The sequence below is a fragment of the Hippocampus comes genome, unplaced genomic scaffold, assembly GCF_001891065.2.
Source record: "Hippocampus comes isolate QL1 unplaced genomic scaffold, H_comes_QL1_v1.1 scaffold397, whole genome shotgun sequence".
Taxonomy (NCBI): domain Eukaryota; kingdom Metazoa; phylum Chordata; class Actinopteri; order Syngnathiformes; family Syngnathidae; genus Hippocampus; species Hippocampus comes.
The window spans coordinates 1-16,645 of record NW_017804968.1 but is presented as its reverse complement, the minus strand read 5'-3'; the positions used below and the strand labels follow the sequence as shown (position 1 = coordinate 16,645).

At 40.9% G+C, this 16,645-nt stretch overlaps 3 protein-coding genes across 5 annotated transcripts in view; all 3 read left to right on the top strand.

Moving 5' to 3' along the window:
• LOC109527544 (cyclin-C-like) overlaps positions 1-163 on the top strand; it is a 2,040-nt gene extending 1,877 nt beyond the window's left edge. Inside the window, exon 5 of the mRNA XM_019889536.1 lies at positions 147-163. Within this exon, the coding sequence (XP_019745095.1) occupies positions 147-163 (17 nt within the window). The remainder of the gene's footprint in view (positions 1-146) is intronic.
• Positions 150-6,053, top strand: pgm3 (phosphoglucomutase 3). Of its 3 annotated transcripts, none has more exons than XM_019890269.1 (13): positions 150-258; positions 757-965; positions 1,031-1,215; positions 1,593-1,660; positions 1,742-1,875; positions 2,339-2,531; positions 3,224-3,381; positions 3,484-3,567; positions 3,634-3,732; positions 4,084-4,203; positions 4,266-4,388; positions 4,488-4,661; positions 4,760-6,053. In XM_019890269.1, coding segments are annotated over exons 1-13 (1,638 nt in total). In that variant the 5' UTR covers positions 150-257; the 3' UTR covers positions 4,850-6,053. The 3 variants fall into 3 exon arrangements, with proteins under 3 accessions (XP_019745828.1, XP_019745845.1, XP_019745837.1); XM_019890278.1 differs by lacking the exon at positions 150-258 and adding an exon at positions 265-374; XM_019890286.1 differs by lacking the exon at positions 4,760-6,053 and having other exon boundaries at positions 4,266-4,399; positions 4,488-4,624.
• A 395-nt stretch (positions 6,054-6,448) lies between these two features.
• Positions 6,449-12,419, top strand: ccnc (cyclin C). Its single transcript, XM_019890315.1, has 12 exons — positions 6,449-6,601; positions 6,998-7,104; positions 7,765-7,849; positions 7,943-8,012; positions 8,096-8,147; positions 8,248-8,303; positions 9,327-9,362; positions 9,826-9,917; positions 10,015-10,082; positions 10,180-10,259; positions 11,424-11,542; positions 11,618-12,419. Exons 1-12 carry the CDS (start codon positions 6,570-6,572, stop codon positions 11,670-11,672), a joined length of 852 nt encoding a protein of 283 aa, XP_019745874.1. The 5' UTR covers positions 6,449-6,569; the 3' UTR covers positions 11,673-12,419.
• The last annotated feature ends 4,226 nt before the right edge of the window (positions 12,420-16,645 follow it).

The window sequence follows — 16,645 nt, the reverse complement described above, 5'->3', positions numbered from 1 at the left end:
GGGGGGGGGGGGAATGCTGTCCTTCCCCTCACTCGAAAACGTCCTTTAATTATTGCCTTTTTTCATCCAATTCTTGCCTCACCATATCAGCTAAGGGCATATTAAATGCACTGTTATTTTATGCGTGTGTTTATAAATTATTACAGCTCGACGCTGGGGCTAAAAGCCGCGCCCAAACGTCATGACGCACCCGGAAGTTCAGCCACGTCGCCAAAACCAAGACTCATGCAGCAAACGACTAGGTTGAAAACAACATCAGTAAGTCTGACCGAAATCAATTTGACGACAATGCAAGTTTACAAACATTTGAATGTGTTGATAGCATCAGATTGGCGTGTAGGTCTGTAGGAATTAAAATCGCGACTCGAAATAATGTGAGTCGGCGTTGGTGAGTTGGGCGTAACTTGTCATTTACACGAGTTTATGGAGTTTGAACTTTGCCTTTCTTCTTGCACTCTTGACAGTTTTATTTCTCTGACAGTATGGACATTAAAGCATATTTTAACTTGAACCCTATTACTTTATCATTAATACAGTCTTTACATAGTTTATTTTTCTTTAACTCATCTACGAATAACCCATCTGTCGTTTGTTGTTCTGTCGTTGAACTCAAAAGTTAGCCCACCTTTAATTTCAAACCTACTGCAACAGAGTATGCCTGTGCTTCCAGAAGTATTTCGGTTAAGTATGGAATCATACCAGTTACAGACTAATCACACTGCTGGCTGACTGGTGTTTTGGCGGTGTTTGTTTCAGTGATGGCCCACTTGGAGCAAGTTTCCAAACTGTCTGAGGTGCACCCCAAGCCCCCTGGTTTGGTTTTGCAGTATGGCACGGCTGGTTTCAGGACCAACGCCAGCCGTCTGGATCACGTCATGTTCCGTATGGGCCTGCTGGCCGCGTTGCGAGCCAAACAAACCAAAGCCGCCATCGGCGTCATGGTTACTGCCTCCCACAACCCCGAGGTGCTCCTTGGTTGACCCAAATTAAAGACACCTTCCTCTGTCCTAACTTTCTGTTGGTCTCGCAGGAAGACAACGGGGTGAAGCTGATTGACCCCATGGGCGAGATGGTGACGCTCGCTTGGGAGGGCTACGCCACCCGGCTGGCCAATGCGGAGCAGCAGGAGTTGCTTTCGGTGCTGGAGGACATCCTGGAGAAAGAAGACATCGACAAGAGCCAGGGGGCCTTAGTGTTTGTGGGCAAAGACACCAGGTGCTCGATAACACTGGTCAACAGAAGAAGAAAAAAATACACAAGTGCCATGAAATCACCCACATGCACAAGAGCCCAACCCAAGTTAAAAATAGGGGAAACACTTATTGATTGCATTTCTAGAAAAATAAAGACACACATTAGTTGTATTCACAGAGGATAAAGAATATATGCCCATGATTAGTCCCGTCTACATGTGTCACTATAGTGTCGATATTTATTTTTCCCTTGCTACAATAGTTGTGACTGCACGACGATAAATGCTAAATGCTATTTGTTAGCCAATTGCGTGTTACCTTACAGCTAGCAGACATTCAAAGCGATGTGGTTGTTTCAAATACACAAGTTGTAATTCTCTCTAATATTTATTTTGGCAGGAGCAGCAGTGAAAGGCTGTCACAAGCAGTCCTGGATGGCGTATCGTCATTGGGAGGACGCAGCAAAGGTTGGCGTCACTCGCCCGTACGGTGGAGTCTATATCTTGAGTTTGAAATCTCACCTCCTCACGTACGTCTGTCCCAAAAAGACTACGGCTTGGTGACCACCCCGCAGCTTCACTACATGGTTTGCTGTCACAACACGCACGGGCAATACGGCGAGGCCACGGTGGAAGGATACTACGGGAAACTCTGCCAGGCGTTTATCGAGCTCACCAAAAATGTAAGAAAGTTCCAAAGAGTAAATTACAAGCATGTAGGCAGTTAAAGGTCATCATAAAAATAAAAACACAAATACTTAGTTACTCACCGCCTTTGTCTATGTGTGTTGCGTGGAGACACCCAACCGTACTGATGACCAGAAGCACCTGACGGTGGACGGCGCCTTGAGTTTGAAATCTCATCTCCTCACGTACGTCTGTCCCAAAAAGGCTACGGCTTGGTGACCACCCCGCAGCTTCACTACATGGTTTGCTGTCACAACACGCACGGGCAATACGGCGAGGCCACGGTGGAAGGATACTACGGGAAACTCTGCCAGGCGTTTATCGAGCTCACCAAAAATGTAAGAAAGTTCCAAAGAGTAAATTACAAACATGTAGGCAGTAAAAGGTCATCATAAAAATAAATACTCAAGTACCTAGTTACCGGTACTCACCGCTTTTGTCTGTGTGTGTTGCGTGGAGACACCCAACCGTACTGACGACCAGAAGCACCTGACGGTGGACGGCGCCAATGGCATCGGCGCGCTGAAGCTGCGAGAGATGGAGCGTCACCTCAAGAGAGAGCTGCAGATTTCACTCTTCAACGAAGGTCACGGAAAGCTCAACCACCAGTGCGGGGCCGACTTTGTCAAAGTGCAGCAAAAGCCACCCACAGGTGGGTTGTGTAGCCTTTTGGATTTGTTGCAGTCGTCAATAAGACTTCAGGAGATTTGATTGGCATTGTCACGGAATGTGCCAGAAGGGCTTATTGTTCTATTTTTTTTATACATTCATTATAGTCCTAAGTATTTTGATTGTATATTTGATTGGCATTGTCACGGAATGTGCCAGAAGGGATTATTGTTCTATTTTTTTATACATTCATTATAGTACTAAGTATTTTGATTGGATTTTTTTCTTGTCTTATTCCTGTATTCTTGAAATGCATTGAATTATATGTTTACATGACATTATTTCATATATGATATGCATTTTAATTCAGGTTTTTATTTTTTGCCACCTACTGTTTTTTAAATTTTTTTTGTCCTTTGATGAACAAATGTACTTAATTATATAAATTCACACTTAAATTTTTTTTTTTTAGCATTTATAAATTTTTGGTAGTTCTGATTGGTTAATATCCTGATCAAATATTCATATTTTAGATCTAAAATTATTTGACTTAAATTTTTTGCATTTTTTTTAAATTGACATTAAAATATGCTATGAATATGAGTAATTTCCTATAACACTGGTCAACGCGATTTTGCAATTCTAATTTTGAAAACAAATATACAATCATAGATTTTCATCTTTTGGTTTCAACCGTCATTAACCTGAACATGTTTCATCCGGTTTCTGTGGTAGGGGTCAAGGTCCAAAGCGGCGAGCGCTGCTGCTCCTTTGACGGCGACGCCGACCGTATCGTTTATTACTACACCGACAGCGAGGACCGCTTCCACCTCCTAGACGGAGACAAGATAGCAACGCTCATCAGCACGTTCCTCAAAGAGCTGCTCATGCAGGTACGGATGGGAAACCATCGTGCCGCAAGTCAGCAGTCTCAGATGTTTAGTTTTTTGCTGCCTGGTGGTTTGGGACAGAGGCTGATCAACGTTTTTTTTCAGGCTCGCTTAAATTTAAAGATAGCTGTGGTGCAAACGGCCTACGCTAACGGCAGCTCCACGCGCTACCTGGAGGACACAATGAAGGTGAGCACACATGTGACTACGCTTTCACAAAGGAAAGACTATACGGGCTATTGCGTGTTGGTTCAGGTGATTGTGAGGTGCACGAAGACGGGAGTGAAGCACCTCCATCACGCGGCGCAGGAGTTTGACACCAGCGTTTACTTTGAGGCTAACGGCCACGGGACGGTAAGTCACCTCGATGGATTCCAGCTAGAGTGAGCTCATTTCTCCCTGTCTTGCGAACCAGAACAGCAGCATCTACCGAGGTATGAAAGCAGTCACAATGATTAGTTGAAATGGTGTCTTCCCTGCACAGTATTAAAGGCGGTCTTATATTTGAAACGCCATTGTGAAACGCCCCCTCCCCCAAAAAAAACAAAACAGCAGCATCTACTGAGGCATATAAACAGCCTCTCAAAGGATGTAGATGGTGATAAGTACAGATTTCATTTTTATCATTTTCCTCTTTAAAAAAACAAAACAAAACAGCAATATCCCTCGCCATCACGCATTCAGTGACAACGTGTGCATGTGCAGGTGTTGTTCAGCCGTGCGGCCGAGGAAAAGATCAGACAACTGGCCGAGGACGTCAACACCGATGACACCAGGAAGAGAGCGGCCATTCTTCTGCAGCACATCATCAACGTCACCAACCAGGTACTCATCTAATAATACCAGCGTAGTCATCTTAAGTCATGACCGCTTTTCCTCCCATATAGACGGTAGGCGACGCCATTTCTGACATGCTGCTGATCGAGGCGATCTTGGCCTTGAAGGGAATGACGGTGCAGCAGTGGGACGCCATCTACACCGACGTGCCCAACCGGCAACTGAAAGTCAAGGCAAGGCAAACGTACGCCGCACAGTTCATTGTTGATGGTCGACGAGAGTGAATGTTAGTATCCAGTGATCGCGTGGCGCTGCCTGTGTGTGCGCGGCAGGTGTCAGACCGCCGGGTGATCGACACGACCGACGCTGAGAGACGTGCGGTGAGCCCGGCGGGCCTGCAGGACGCCATCGACGCCTCCGTGGCAAAGTATCGACACGCTCGTGCCTTCGTGAGGCCGTCCGGCACGGAGGACGTGGTCCGAGTTTACGCTGAAGCGGACACTCAGGTGAGGACAGCCTGCCTGTCAGGCGTGTCAGTTTGCCGATGTTGCTTCCACACATTTGGGTTTTTTTTGTTTTTTTTTGTTGTTTTTTTTTTTTTTAGGAGAGCGCTGACTCCTTGGCACATGAAGTAAGCCTTGCAGTGTATCGCCTCGCTGGCGGGGTGGGAGATGAACCAAAACCTTTGCACTAGAAAACTATGCAGTCGTAAACAGAAACTTGAACTGGTGTTGCCGCAATACCAATGCAGTACCTCGAGACGGAAACGATACTGTGATGAAAACGTGAAAAAGGTAAAACACAATAGAATAATAGCCGATAGCTGAATGACTTCAAATTCTTTATCCATTTCGGAACCACAAGGCCGGCAGGCATGTTGGAGCCTATTACATTTGTATTAATTCAGAAAATCATAAGGATACTGTTGATCAAAGAAATACAGATTGAACTTTTTTTTTTATTTTTAAAACACTACTGAAGATATAATATATCCAAAACAGGGGTATGTTGATAGGGTGTGGGGGGGTGGAAGGTGCTATTGATGCTATGATGACTGATAATACAGAGGAAAAAAAATACTATCTGCTCCCTAATTCAGAGCTACAGACAAACCATTAGAGGTGAACCAATGAATCACCTATTTGATTATCAAATAAATCATGATTTTTGATAATCCATGAATCGTTTTCGGTACCATTCTCATTTTAATATTGAAAATTCTGCTTCTCACCAGTATATTTTCCTCAATATCTACTCCTCAATGAAAGCAGACTTTTCTTTGTATTGAACATTTGCGTTTACATCAATAATCAACATTTTTGCTGATTTTCTGTCATGTTATGGACCAGACCAGAAACTGTCTCATAATTCATCTGGTTGTGCACTTTCTGCGCTGTCGATTTGAAATGATGCCTTGTTTTTTGAAGGATGGGAATTCAAACATGCTTTTTTTTTTTAAATACGGTTAAACAACAAAATAAGTGAAGGATAAATTAACGATGACAATATTTAGTTGCAGCCTTGCAAAATCTCTTCATTTAATCATGATAATATAATCCTGCATCAGATTTACTGAGCGCTTTTCTGTAACACACTCAAAGTGTGCAGTACTTCGCTATACAAGCAGTGCCTCTTTGAACGAAAATGATCAGGAACAAGAATGCTTTTAGTAAAATAATTCATACACATGAAATGAAGTGTTTGAAATGTGTTGTGACCAGGTCCGTCTTTTCAGATTAAAAAAAAAAAGAAAAAATCACGTTTACACCAGGCAGTTCTTGAAATCACCTTGGACCATTGCTGCACAAAGAAATAATGGGATGAATTGCAAATTGTCAAACCTCATTCTATGTACTTGATTTCTTTTTTTTAATAAATCATTCACATTTGGAAGAACACTTCTCTGTTGATGAATTTAGAATGCATTTATTTTTCGATTTGCAGGACTTTTTTTTTGGAGTGGCACCGACGTGTCTACATCGCAGAGGACTCATCTTCTTGGTTTAGTTCTCCAGGCAGTGACTGCTCCCCTGTGGGAATAATTATCTGGTTGGTCAGGCAAAAACTAATTGCGGCCAATTCGAACTAGCAAAACACTAATGCGGTTGTCGATTAATACATTTAAGATTCAGGACCTCTAATAATGTATATTATTTTTTTTCATGTTATTGGCTAATTATTAATTGTGAACCTCCCCAGATGATCGAGGTGAGACAGTTTCAAGAAAACGTCATTCAAAGTCGTTTTGTCTTTTGAAAATACTTAATAGTGGCATGCGGAACCAGTTTTTTTTCTTTGCTCGTTTGTTCCCCCCCGGAATGTTTTTCGCGTCGCTCCAGTGTTTCCGGCGTCCACTTCTTTGCAGTAAATCAACGCAAATTTAAAGTGTCCTCTTCTACCTCGTCTCGTCCGCAATGGCTGGAAACTTCTGGCAAAGTTCTCACTAGTAAGTTTGATGCAACGAGATGAACAGGATACGTTTTTAATCGCCGAAGCCGCCACCTTTTTCTCGGGGCCTAGCATTACCTCCGTGGAAGCTAGCTGTCGATCTCGAAACTGTCCAGGAGACAAAATGTTTTTTTTTTCTTTTCAGACTTAAATACGACTCTTTCAGCTTTGAAAGTCAACGTCGCGTTTTAGCCCCGAATATTAACTTTGTTAGAAACCATAAATTGTGCTTAGGAACAGCTTGGGAAGAATACTCCTGTTGGTTATGACAACACTGAACTGTCGTCAATTTTTTTACTACTGTTTGGAACTACTCTTCAACCATATTATTGTGCTGTGAGAAATGTTTATGTCGTCAAAAGTAGCTGAAATGTGCAATTATGCCTTGGCCAAGTCTGCAGTGGGTGCTGGACAAGCAGGACCTCATGAAGGAACGACAGAAGGACCTCAAGATCCTTTCTGAGGAGGAATACTGGAAGCTGCAGATCTTCTTTGCCAACGGTGTTTACCTTCCGCCGTACTCTACAAACTCGTAGCACATTCTGTACCAAACAATCCAATCACTTTCACGTCCAAAAGCAAATTGAATCCCAAATATTTTTTTGTGGTCATTTTAAAATATTTGACTTATTCACCAAATTAGCATGCGATGTATTTCAAGTTAAATAGAAAATATTGCAAGCTCTGGTTGAGTGGGTTAACATATTTCTCAAAATGAAATAGTTTGTATACCAACTACTTATTTGAAGTGTATTTCAAACGCAAGATTTATGAATTTGAAATGTCTTTGAAATATTTTGTTTATTGAATTTTCAATGTTGACATTTTCAAGTTACTTTTTATGGTTTTAATTTTTAAATACTTACACTAATTTTAAATATTTAACTCAAGGCCCCATATTTCAAACTCAATATTTCTGAATTTGCAGTATTTGAATTTTATTCAACATTTTTTAAAATTAATTTTGACACTCGTCAAATTAATTTCAAACAAAACAATCATTTGAAATATATATTTGAAGCTGGCTTGAAATATTCATGGGTTTAACGTGGAATCATTTAGCATGTCCATCCAAATGAATTGTAATTATGAATTTTTGGGTGAAGATGTTTTTTTTTTGTCCTTGAATGACTGAACCATCGATTTGTGTGCTCTTGTCAGTCATTCAGTCTTTGGGAGAACACTTGAAGCTGAGGCAACAGGTTATCGCCACCGCTACTGTCTACTTCAAACGCTTCTATGCAAGGTAAGCCCCGAAATAATCGTGATACCCAAACGGGATATTGGCACCGTGACACAGTATTTGTGTAAACTTGGGCTTGTTTCCCCCCCTCCACAGATATTCACTAAAAAGTATCGACCCAGTTCTCATGGCTCCGACCTGTGTTTTCTTAGCTTCCAAAGTGGAGGTATGGACACTTTCAGAAGTCTTCACTGAAAATATTATCCGCACTTTTTTTTTTTTTAAAGTAGTTTTATTTTTTTCCCACAGGAATTCGGAGTGGTTTCCAACACGAGGTTGATCTCTGCAGCCACGTCTGTGTGTAAGTCAACATACACTCACAATCTACTAACTCGTATAATTGCTGGTTTTTAAAATTGAGATTCTTTTTTTTTTTTTCTCTCTCCCCCCCTTCAAACTAGTGAAAACAAGATTCTCATACGCCTTCCCAAAGGAGTTCCCTTACCGAATGAATCATGTAAGTCACACATTTTCCCGAAAGTCCTGATTTCCCGCGTGTAGTATTTCGCGGCACAGCGTCAAGGCATGAGTCCATTTCGATGTGTTCCTCCGTGCGTGCAAACCCTTTATTTATAGCGCGAGTGTTTTGTGTCGTGACAAGAGGACGGGAATGAGTTGCTATGATGACCCCAGGTTGTCTTGTCAGGACTATCTGGCAATCAGACCCTGAAGTGTGTATTCTGCTCATATTTAGTCTACCATAGTCTCGGTACCGCCCTTCTGATGAAATAAATGTTGTGTGTCCTTAGTGTGGACACACTCGTGATCAAGCAGCCATTGTCTATAAATCATTAGTGTCCAGAATTTTCTGCAAATAAACCCTTCAGAGGTACTGTTCCATCGACTCCAGCCTGTATTTGGAGAACCAACATCCTTATCATCCGAAATCGACCACGCGGAGGAAAGAAGGCCACTTTCCTCCCAGCAATCGGTGACCCAGACGTGATATCAGACTGAGGTTTCGGTCAATAGACAGAACATCGGGCGCCCAACAGATTGACATGGTAAAAGGACAATTATCCTCTAAATTGATCTTCTGTCTGTTGGCTGAGATCGAGGTAAGAATCACGTCTTGAATTGATAGTCTAAAAAGAAAACTTGTGGCTGGATGAACAGTGAAATGCGGAGAGGTTGTTTAGTTCTGTCAAAGAATCCTCGAAACCCGAATTCCTCTAATAAAATAACATTATTTTAAGAATGTTTGGAGAAAAAGTCATTCATAAGTAATTGGAGGGAGTCATGCTGACGTTTGGGCGTTTTGCCATAGCAGCTGTGGATGCGTTACGGGGTTATCAGAGATTACGCTGTATGTCTCTGAACAATTCTACAATAAATAACCACTTCCTTTTCCCACAAGAAAAAAAAATGTGGAGCATTTCAAGCCTTTAGCACACCGCCAAATATGTACGTCCCGATCATATTCCTCCACCACCTGAATCGGCGTAAAATGAAGTCTGAATGAATTGCGTTGTCTTTGCAGATATTGGAATGTGAGTTCTACCTGTTGGAGTTGATGGTGAGTTGCATGTTTTTGTTTTAAGATATTAAATCTATATTTAGGGGGGGGTTGTATTGGCCACCAGTGTGTATTTAAAAAAAAAAGATATAAAACATTTGATCTCTCTTCAACTCTAGGCTGTTATGTTCTTAACTTTCGACCTTACTGTTTCGGTCAAATGTTGCATTCAGGTTGTCCACTGGCATGGCCACTTAAGAGCACCTCGTTGCCACAGAAAAAGGCAGAATAGCTGGGAGTTTTTTTTTTTTTCTTCATGTGTTTCCTGTGTAAAGTCCAACTTGACAGCCAACGTATGTACTGTAGCTTCGAGCTGGTGTCGTCATTTCGGGAGCCACGTTCCCGAAGCGTGGAATCTATTCTGGCGGCTTTAAGCTTCTATTTTTTTGGCTCAAATTTTAGGCGTACAATGTTTGCATAGAAACACAATGAAATGGTGAGTCGCTGCGGTTTGCCGTTTCAGGACTGCTGCCTGATCGTGTACCACCCATACAGACCACTTCTGCAGTACGTGCAGGACATGGGCCAGGAGGACATGCTACTGCCGCTGGCCTGGTCAGTCGGTTCTCCGCCGCCCCTCCCTTTTTTGGGGGGGGTCTCTTCCCCCATTTTCGCAGTGCCGTGGAGCTTCTCTGCTGTGTCTACCCCCCAGGCGCATCGTGAATGACACCTACAGGACCGACCTGTGTCTGCTCTACCCTCCCTTCATGATCGCCCTGGGTGCGGACAACCTTTTCCCTCCCCGCACCGCCGCCATCGAGCCACATCGCCGAGTCAGCTGTGTTCACGTTGCCTTTTTTGTTTCCCTCCAACAAAGCTTGTCTACATGTGGCCTGCGTGGTGCAGCAGAAGGACGCCAGGCAGTGGTTTGCAGAGCTCTCCGTGGACATGGACAAGGTTTCCACTCACACGTGCATTTGGACAAATAGTTGTAGAGAAATGGCAGTGGATTGTCGTGTCTCACACACAAACACACACACGAAAAGAAATTTAGAACGTGTGACATCCTCAACAAAGGTAACGTAAATATTACCGCATTTTCCGCACTATGAGGCGCATCGAAAAGTCTTCCATTTTCTTAAAATTTTCTGAAAAAGGCGCATCTTAAAATCTGCTGCGCCTTGTGTATGGTCATTACGGTAATATGTTGACCTCCAAGATGGCTCCTTGCTGGAGACATGCTTACAATGTTAGAACTTGCTGTTGGTTCAGTGAACTGTGCCGCTGCTTTATGAAATACGTTTTTATTGCAGCTCCGAAAAAAGGAGAGCTGTGGTGTTGTTTTTTTTTAAAAAACGCACACTTTATTCATGGTTTTCACAGTCTCAACAAATACAGGTACGCCTTTGTCCGTCTCCGTGCCTTCTCTTCGTCCGTTCGACTTGAGAGGCGTTCATGACCTCCTCTGAAAAACGTCAATTAACGATTCCTTCGATGAAAGTATGAAAATGAAAAGAATGCATCAAAACAGAAAATCCAGCCGGGAAATCACAAAATAAATTCTATAGCCCCCCCCTACAGAATTTATTTTGTGATTTCCTCGTTTGTGAATACACAACAAAGGAATAAATAACAAACACTTCTGAGACAGTCCAGTCTCCTACATTTTACTGACATCTGATTGTTCTGTTGGAGCTAAGCTCAAGGAAATGCCAAAATAAATTCTGCAGCGGGGCTATAGAATTTATTTTGTGATTTCCTCGCTTGATTTTCTGTTTTGATGCATTAGTTTCAATTTTCGTAATTTCGTTGAAGTAATCGTTAATTTACGTTTTTCGGAGGTGGTCATGAATGCCTCTAGTCGAACGGAAGGAGCGTAACACCATCTAGTGGATGCATTGTAGATTGCGTTTAATAATCCAGTGCGTCCAATATATGAACAAAATTACACAATAAGCCATTCATTGAAGGTGCGCCTCATAATCCAGTGCGCCTTTTAGTGCGGAAAATATGGTAAGTTGAATTATTGATGATGTTGTGTTCACCTTTTTTTTTTTTTTTTTTTTAATGTCATGATCAACCTTATTGATGCTCGGTACACACAATCATCAATGTGTTCAGATCCTGGAGATCATCCGCGTCATCCTCAAGCTGTACGACCAGTGGAAGAACTTCGATGACCGCAAAGAGATCGCCGCCGTGCTCAACAAGATGCCCAAACCAAAACCGCCTCCCAACAGGTACCCTCAATCACTACAAAATGGCTGACAGGAACGCATGGAGTGGCCGTTTTTGTCTTGTTTTTTTCGAACCAGTGAAAACGACCAGAGCTCCAACGGCAACCAAAGCAACTCGTACAACCAGTCGTAACGCCGGCACAAAGAAAGGAGTGATGAAGACATCGCATTAGACTTTGACCCCCTCCCCCGACCTCTAGTGAGCTGCCCTTGCCATCAAAAAGGAGGGAGGGGATGATGACGATTGTGATGGTAATGATCATCCTCACCTTCTTGAACGTGATGCAGGAGGACTCCTTTTCATGACAAAACTTGATCACAACTCTATCCGTGGCAGCAAGTGAGTAAAGTGTGTGTGTGTGTGTGTGTGTGTGTGTGTATTGCTCAGGGTGCAATAGTATTGTCCACTCGAAGTAATCTGATCCTTTCAAATCCATCAATTGCCTTTTTCACCACATCCATTTTGTAAATATGTTCATATTCATTCAGTCATGATGATTCCACTTTAATTTTATTTTTTGTTGAAATGTCAATCTTAGATTTGGTTCGCTCCCACTCAACTGAAAGAGAAGCTCTTTCTTGAAACTTTTTGTAAAAAGATTGGCATCTATTTACTCGTGGACTTGATAACCTGTGCACAAATGTATGACCGTGTAGTTTTGCGTTGTGCGTGCATGTACCAACGACAAGGTACTTTGAAAGCCTTACAAAATAAAAGCTGCTGACATTAGAGAGGAGACGGTGTTCCATTTCAGGGTGTAAATTAGGACGTTTCTTTGCTGGAGAGGATTTTGCCGCACAGTCCTGAAGGGTGTTGGTTGTTTTCCTGAGTGATTTCTGTCTCACACGCGTCACTGGTGATTCATATTAAGCATTTTAACCAAGTTGTGCATTCCTGAAGGGTGGGCGGCGGGCACTTAACTGAATTCTGGCACTGTCCATCTGCCTACATGACTGTTCTCTTGAGGCTGAAATGTTTTGTTTTTTTCTTTTGTTTTTTTTTTTTTAAGGGCTGTCACCCGACCGGACGGAATATTCCGTTACCGGAAGCGGATTTGTCGACTTGAATATAATGCAAATGAAAATTTTTCGTGGATAAGCTTGTCACTTTATACACCCATTCTCTCACACACGCCACACACTTCTGAGACTATCCAGTCGCCTACATTTTACTGACATCTCTGATCGTTCTGTTGGAGTATACTCAAGGAAATGCCAAAATAAATTCTGTCAGGGGGCTATAGAATTTATTTTGAGATTTCCTCGTTTGATTTTCTGTTTTGATGCATTATTTTCAATTTTCGTAATTTCATTGAAGTAATCGTTAATTTACGTTTTTCGGAGGTGGTCATGAACGCCTCGAGTCGAACGGAAGGAGCGGAGGTCCATCTAGTAGATGCATTGTAGATTGCGTTTTATAATCCAGTGCGTCCAATATATGAACAAAATTACAAAATAGGCCATTCATTGAATGTGCGCCTCATAATCCAGTGCGCCTTTTAGTGCGGAAAATACGGTATATATCTATAATATACACACAGACACACAAGTAGAGACTTGTCCTTGCCTACCTGCGACCGCTGGTGAGCTCATCACTGGACCCGCTACAGTTTGCCTACCAGCCCAGCATCGGTGTGGAGGAAGCCATCATCTACCTCCTTCACTCGGTGCTGTTTCACTTGGAGAATGCTGGGAGCACTGTGAGGATCATGTTCTTTGATTTCTCCAGTGCCTTCAACACCATCCAGCCCAACTTACTGGGGGACAAGCTGCCGCACGCCGGAGTGGACCACCACCTCACATCATGGATGACAGATGACCTCACAAACCGGCCACAGTATGTGAGAGCACAGAGCTGTGAGTCGGACCGGCTTCTCTGCAGCACTAGGGCGCCGCAGGGGATGGTCCTGGCTCCATTCCTGTTCACCCTCTACACCTCCGCGATTGTCGGCCTCATTGCAGAAGGAGATGATATATATGTATATATATTTTAACCGAAAAAAACGTGTTAAGAAATGCATTTTTAGCTCAGAAAAACGAACATGTTTAGTAAGGGATTGGAGCTGAAAAAAACACCATGTATAGTAAGGCGTTTTTATCCCCCCACCAAAAAACATGTAAAGTAAGGCGTTAACTGAAAAAAAAAACCCGACCATGTATAGTAAGTCGTTTATAGCCCCGAAAAACGACCATGTCTAAAAAGGTGTTTTTGGCCGAAAAAAAACAACCACGTATAAGTAAGCCGTTTTTAGCTCCGAAAAACGACCATCGATAGTAAGGCGTTTTTAGCCAAAATCAAAAGCCAACAAAAAAGACCATGTATAGTAAGGCATTTTTAGCCGAAAAAACACAACCATGTATAGAAATGCGTTTTTTGATCAGAAAAACGACCATGTATTGGAAGGCGTTTTTAGCCCCAAAAAAAAACGACATAGTATAGGAAGGCGTTTTTAGCCAAAATCAAAAGCCAACAAAATACGCCCATGTATAGAAAGGCATTTTGGGCCGAAAAAAACGACATAGAATAGTAAGGCGTTTTTGGCACGAAAAAACGACATAGTATAGGAAGGCGTTTTTAGCCAAAATCAAAAGCCAACAAAATACGCCCATGTATAGAAAGGCATTTTGGGCCGAAAAAAACGACATAGAATAGTAAGGCGTTTTTGGCACGAAAAAACGACATAGTATAGGAAGGCGTTTTTAGCCGAAAAAAAAACAACAGTATATAAAGTAAGGTGTTTTTACCTCGAAAAAAAACGGCATAGTATAGTAAGGCGTTTTTAGCTGAAAAAAAACGACATAGTATAGTAAGGCTTTTTTAGCCCGAAAAAAAACGGCATCGTATAGTAAGGCGTTTTTAGCTGAAAAAAACGAAATAGTACAGCAAGGCGTTTTTAGCTCGAAAAAAAACGACATAGTATATATAGTAAGGCGTTTTTAGGCGAAAAAAACGACATAGTATATATAGTAAGGCGTTTTTAGGCGAAAAAAACGACATAGTATATATAGTAAGGCGTTTTTAGGCGAAAAAAACGACATAGTATATATAGTAAGGCGTTTTTAGGCGAAAAAAACGACATAGTATATATAGTAAGGCGTTTTTAGGCGAAAAAAACGACATAGTATATATAGTAAGGCGTTTTTAGGCGAAAAAAACGACATAGTATATATAGTAAGGCGTTTTTAGGCGAAAAAAACGACATAGTATATATAGTAAGGCGTTTTTAGGCGAAAAAAACGACATAGTATATATAGTAAGGCGTTTTTAGGCGAAAAAAACGACATAGTATATATAGTAAGGCGTTTTTAGGCGAAAAAAACGACATAGTATATATAGTAAGGCGTTTTTAGGCGAAAAAAACGACATAGTATATATAGTAAGGCGTTTTTAGGCGAAAAAAACGACATAGTATATATAGTAAGGCGTTTTTAGGCGAAAAAAACGACATAGTATATATAGTAAGGCGTTTTTAGGCGAAAAAAACGACATAGTATATATAGTAAGGCGTTTTTAGGCGAAAAAAACGACATAGTATATATAGTAAGGCGTTTTTAGGCGAAAAAAACGACATAGTATATATAGTAAGGCGTTTTTAGGCGAAAAAAACGACATAGTATATATAGTAAGGCGTTTTTAGGCGAAAAAAACGACATAGTATATATAGTAAGGCGTTTTTAGGCGAAAAAAACGACATAGTATATATAGTAAGGCGTTTTTAGGCGAAAAAAACGACATAGTATATATAGTAAGGCGTTTTTAGGCGAAAAAAACGACATAGTATATATAGTAAGGCGTTTTTAGGCGAAAAAAACGACATAGTATATATAGTAAGGCGTTTTTAGGCGAAAAAAACGACATAGTATATATAGTAAGGCGTTTTTAGGCGAAAAAAACGACATAGTATATATAGTAAGGCGTTTTTAGGCGAAAAAAACGACATAGTATATATAGTAAGGCGTTTTTAGGCGAAAAAAACGACATAGTATATATAGTAAGGCGTTTTTAGGCGAAAAAAACGACATAGTATATATAGTAAGGCGTTTTTAGGCGAAAAAAACGACATAGTATATATAGTAAGGCGTTTTTAGGCGAAAAAAACGACATAGTATATATAGTAAGGCGTTTTTAGGCGAAAAAAACGACATAGTATATATAGTAAGGCGTTTTTAGGCGAAAAAAACGACATAGTATATATAGTAAGGCGTTTTTAGGCGAAAAAAACGACATAGTATATATAGTAAGGCGTTTTTAGGCGAAAAAAACGACATAGTATATATAGTAAGGCGTTTTTAGGCGAAAAAAACGACATAGTATATATAGTAAGGCGTTTTTAGGCGAAAAAAACGACATAGTATATATAGTAAGGCGTTTTTAGGCGAAAAAAACGACATAGTATATATAGTAAGGCGTTTTTAGGCGAAAAAAACGACATAGTATATATAGTAAGGCGTTTTTAGGCGAAAAAAACGACATAGTATATATAGTAAGGCGTTTTTAGGCGAAAAAAACGACATAGTATATATAGTAAGGCGTTTTTAGGCGAAAAAAACGACATAGTATATATAGTAAGGCGTTTTTAGGCGAAAAAAACGACATAGTATATATAGTAAGGCGTTTTTAGGCGAAAAAAACGACATAGTATATATAGTAAGGCGTTTTTAGGCGAAAAAAACGACATAGTATATATAGTAAGGCGTTTTTAGGCGAAAAAAACGACATAGTATATATAGTAAGGCGTTTTTAGGCGAAAAAAACGACATAGTATATATAGTAAGGCGTTTTTAGGCGAAAAAAACGACATAGTATATATAGTAAGGCGTTTTTAGGCGAAAAAAACGACATAGTATATATAGTAAGGCGTTTTTAGGCGAAAAAAACGACATAGTATATATAGTAAGGCGTTTTTAGGCGAAAAAAACGACATAGTATATATAGTAAGGCGTTTTTAGGCGAAAAAAACGACATAGTATATATAGTAAGGCGTTTTTAGCTGAAAAAATACGACATAGTATAGTAAGGCGTTTTGAACCCGAAAAAAATGACCATGTATCGTAAGAAGTTTTTAGCTCGAAAAAAAAACGACAGAGTATAGTTAGGCGTTTTTA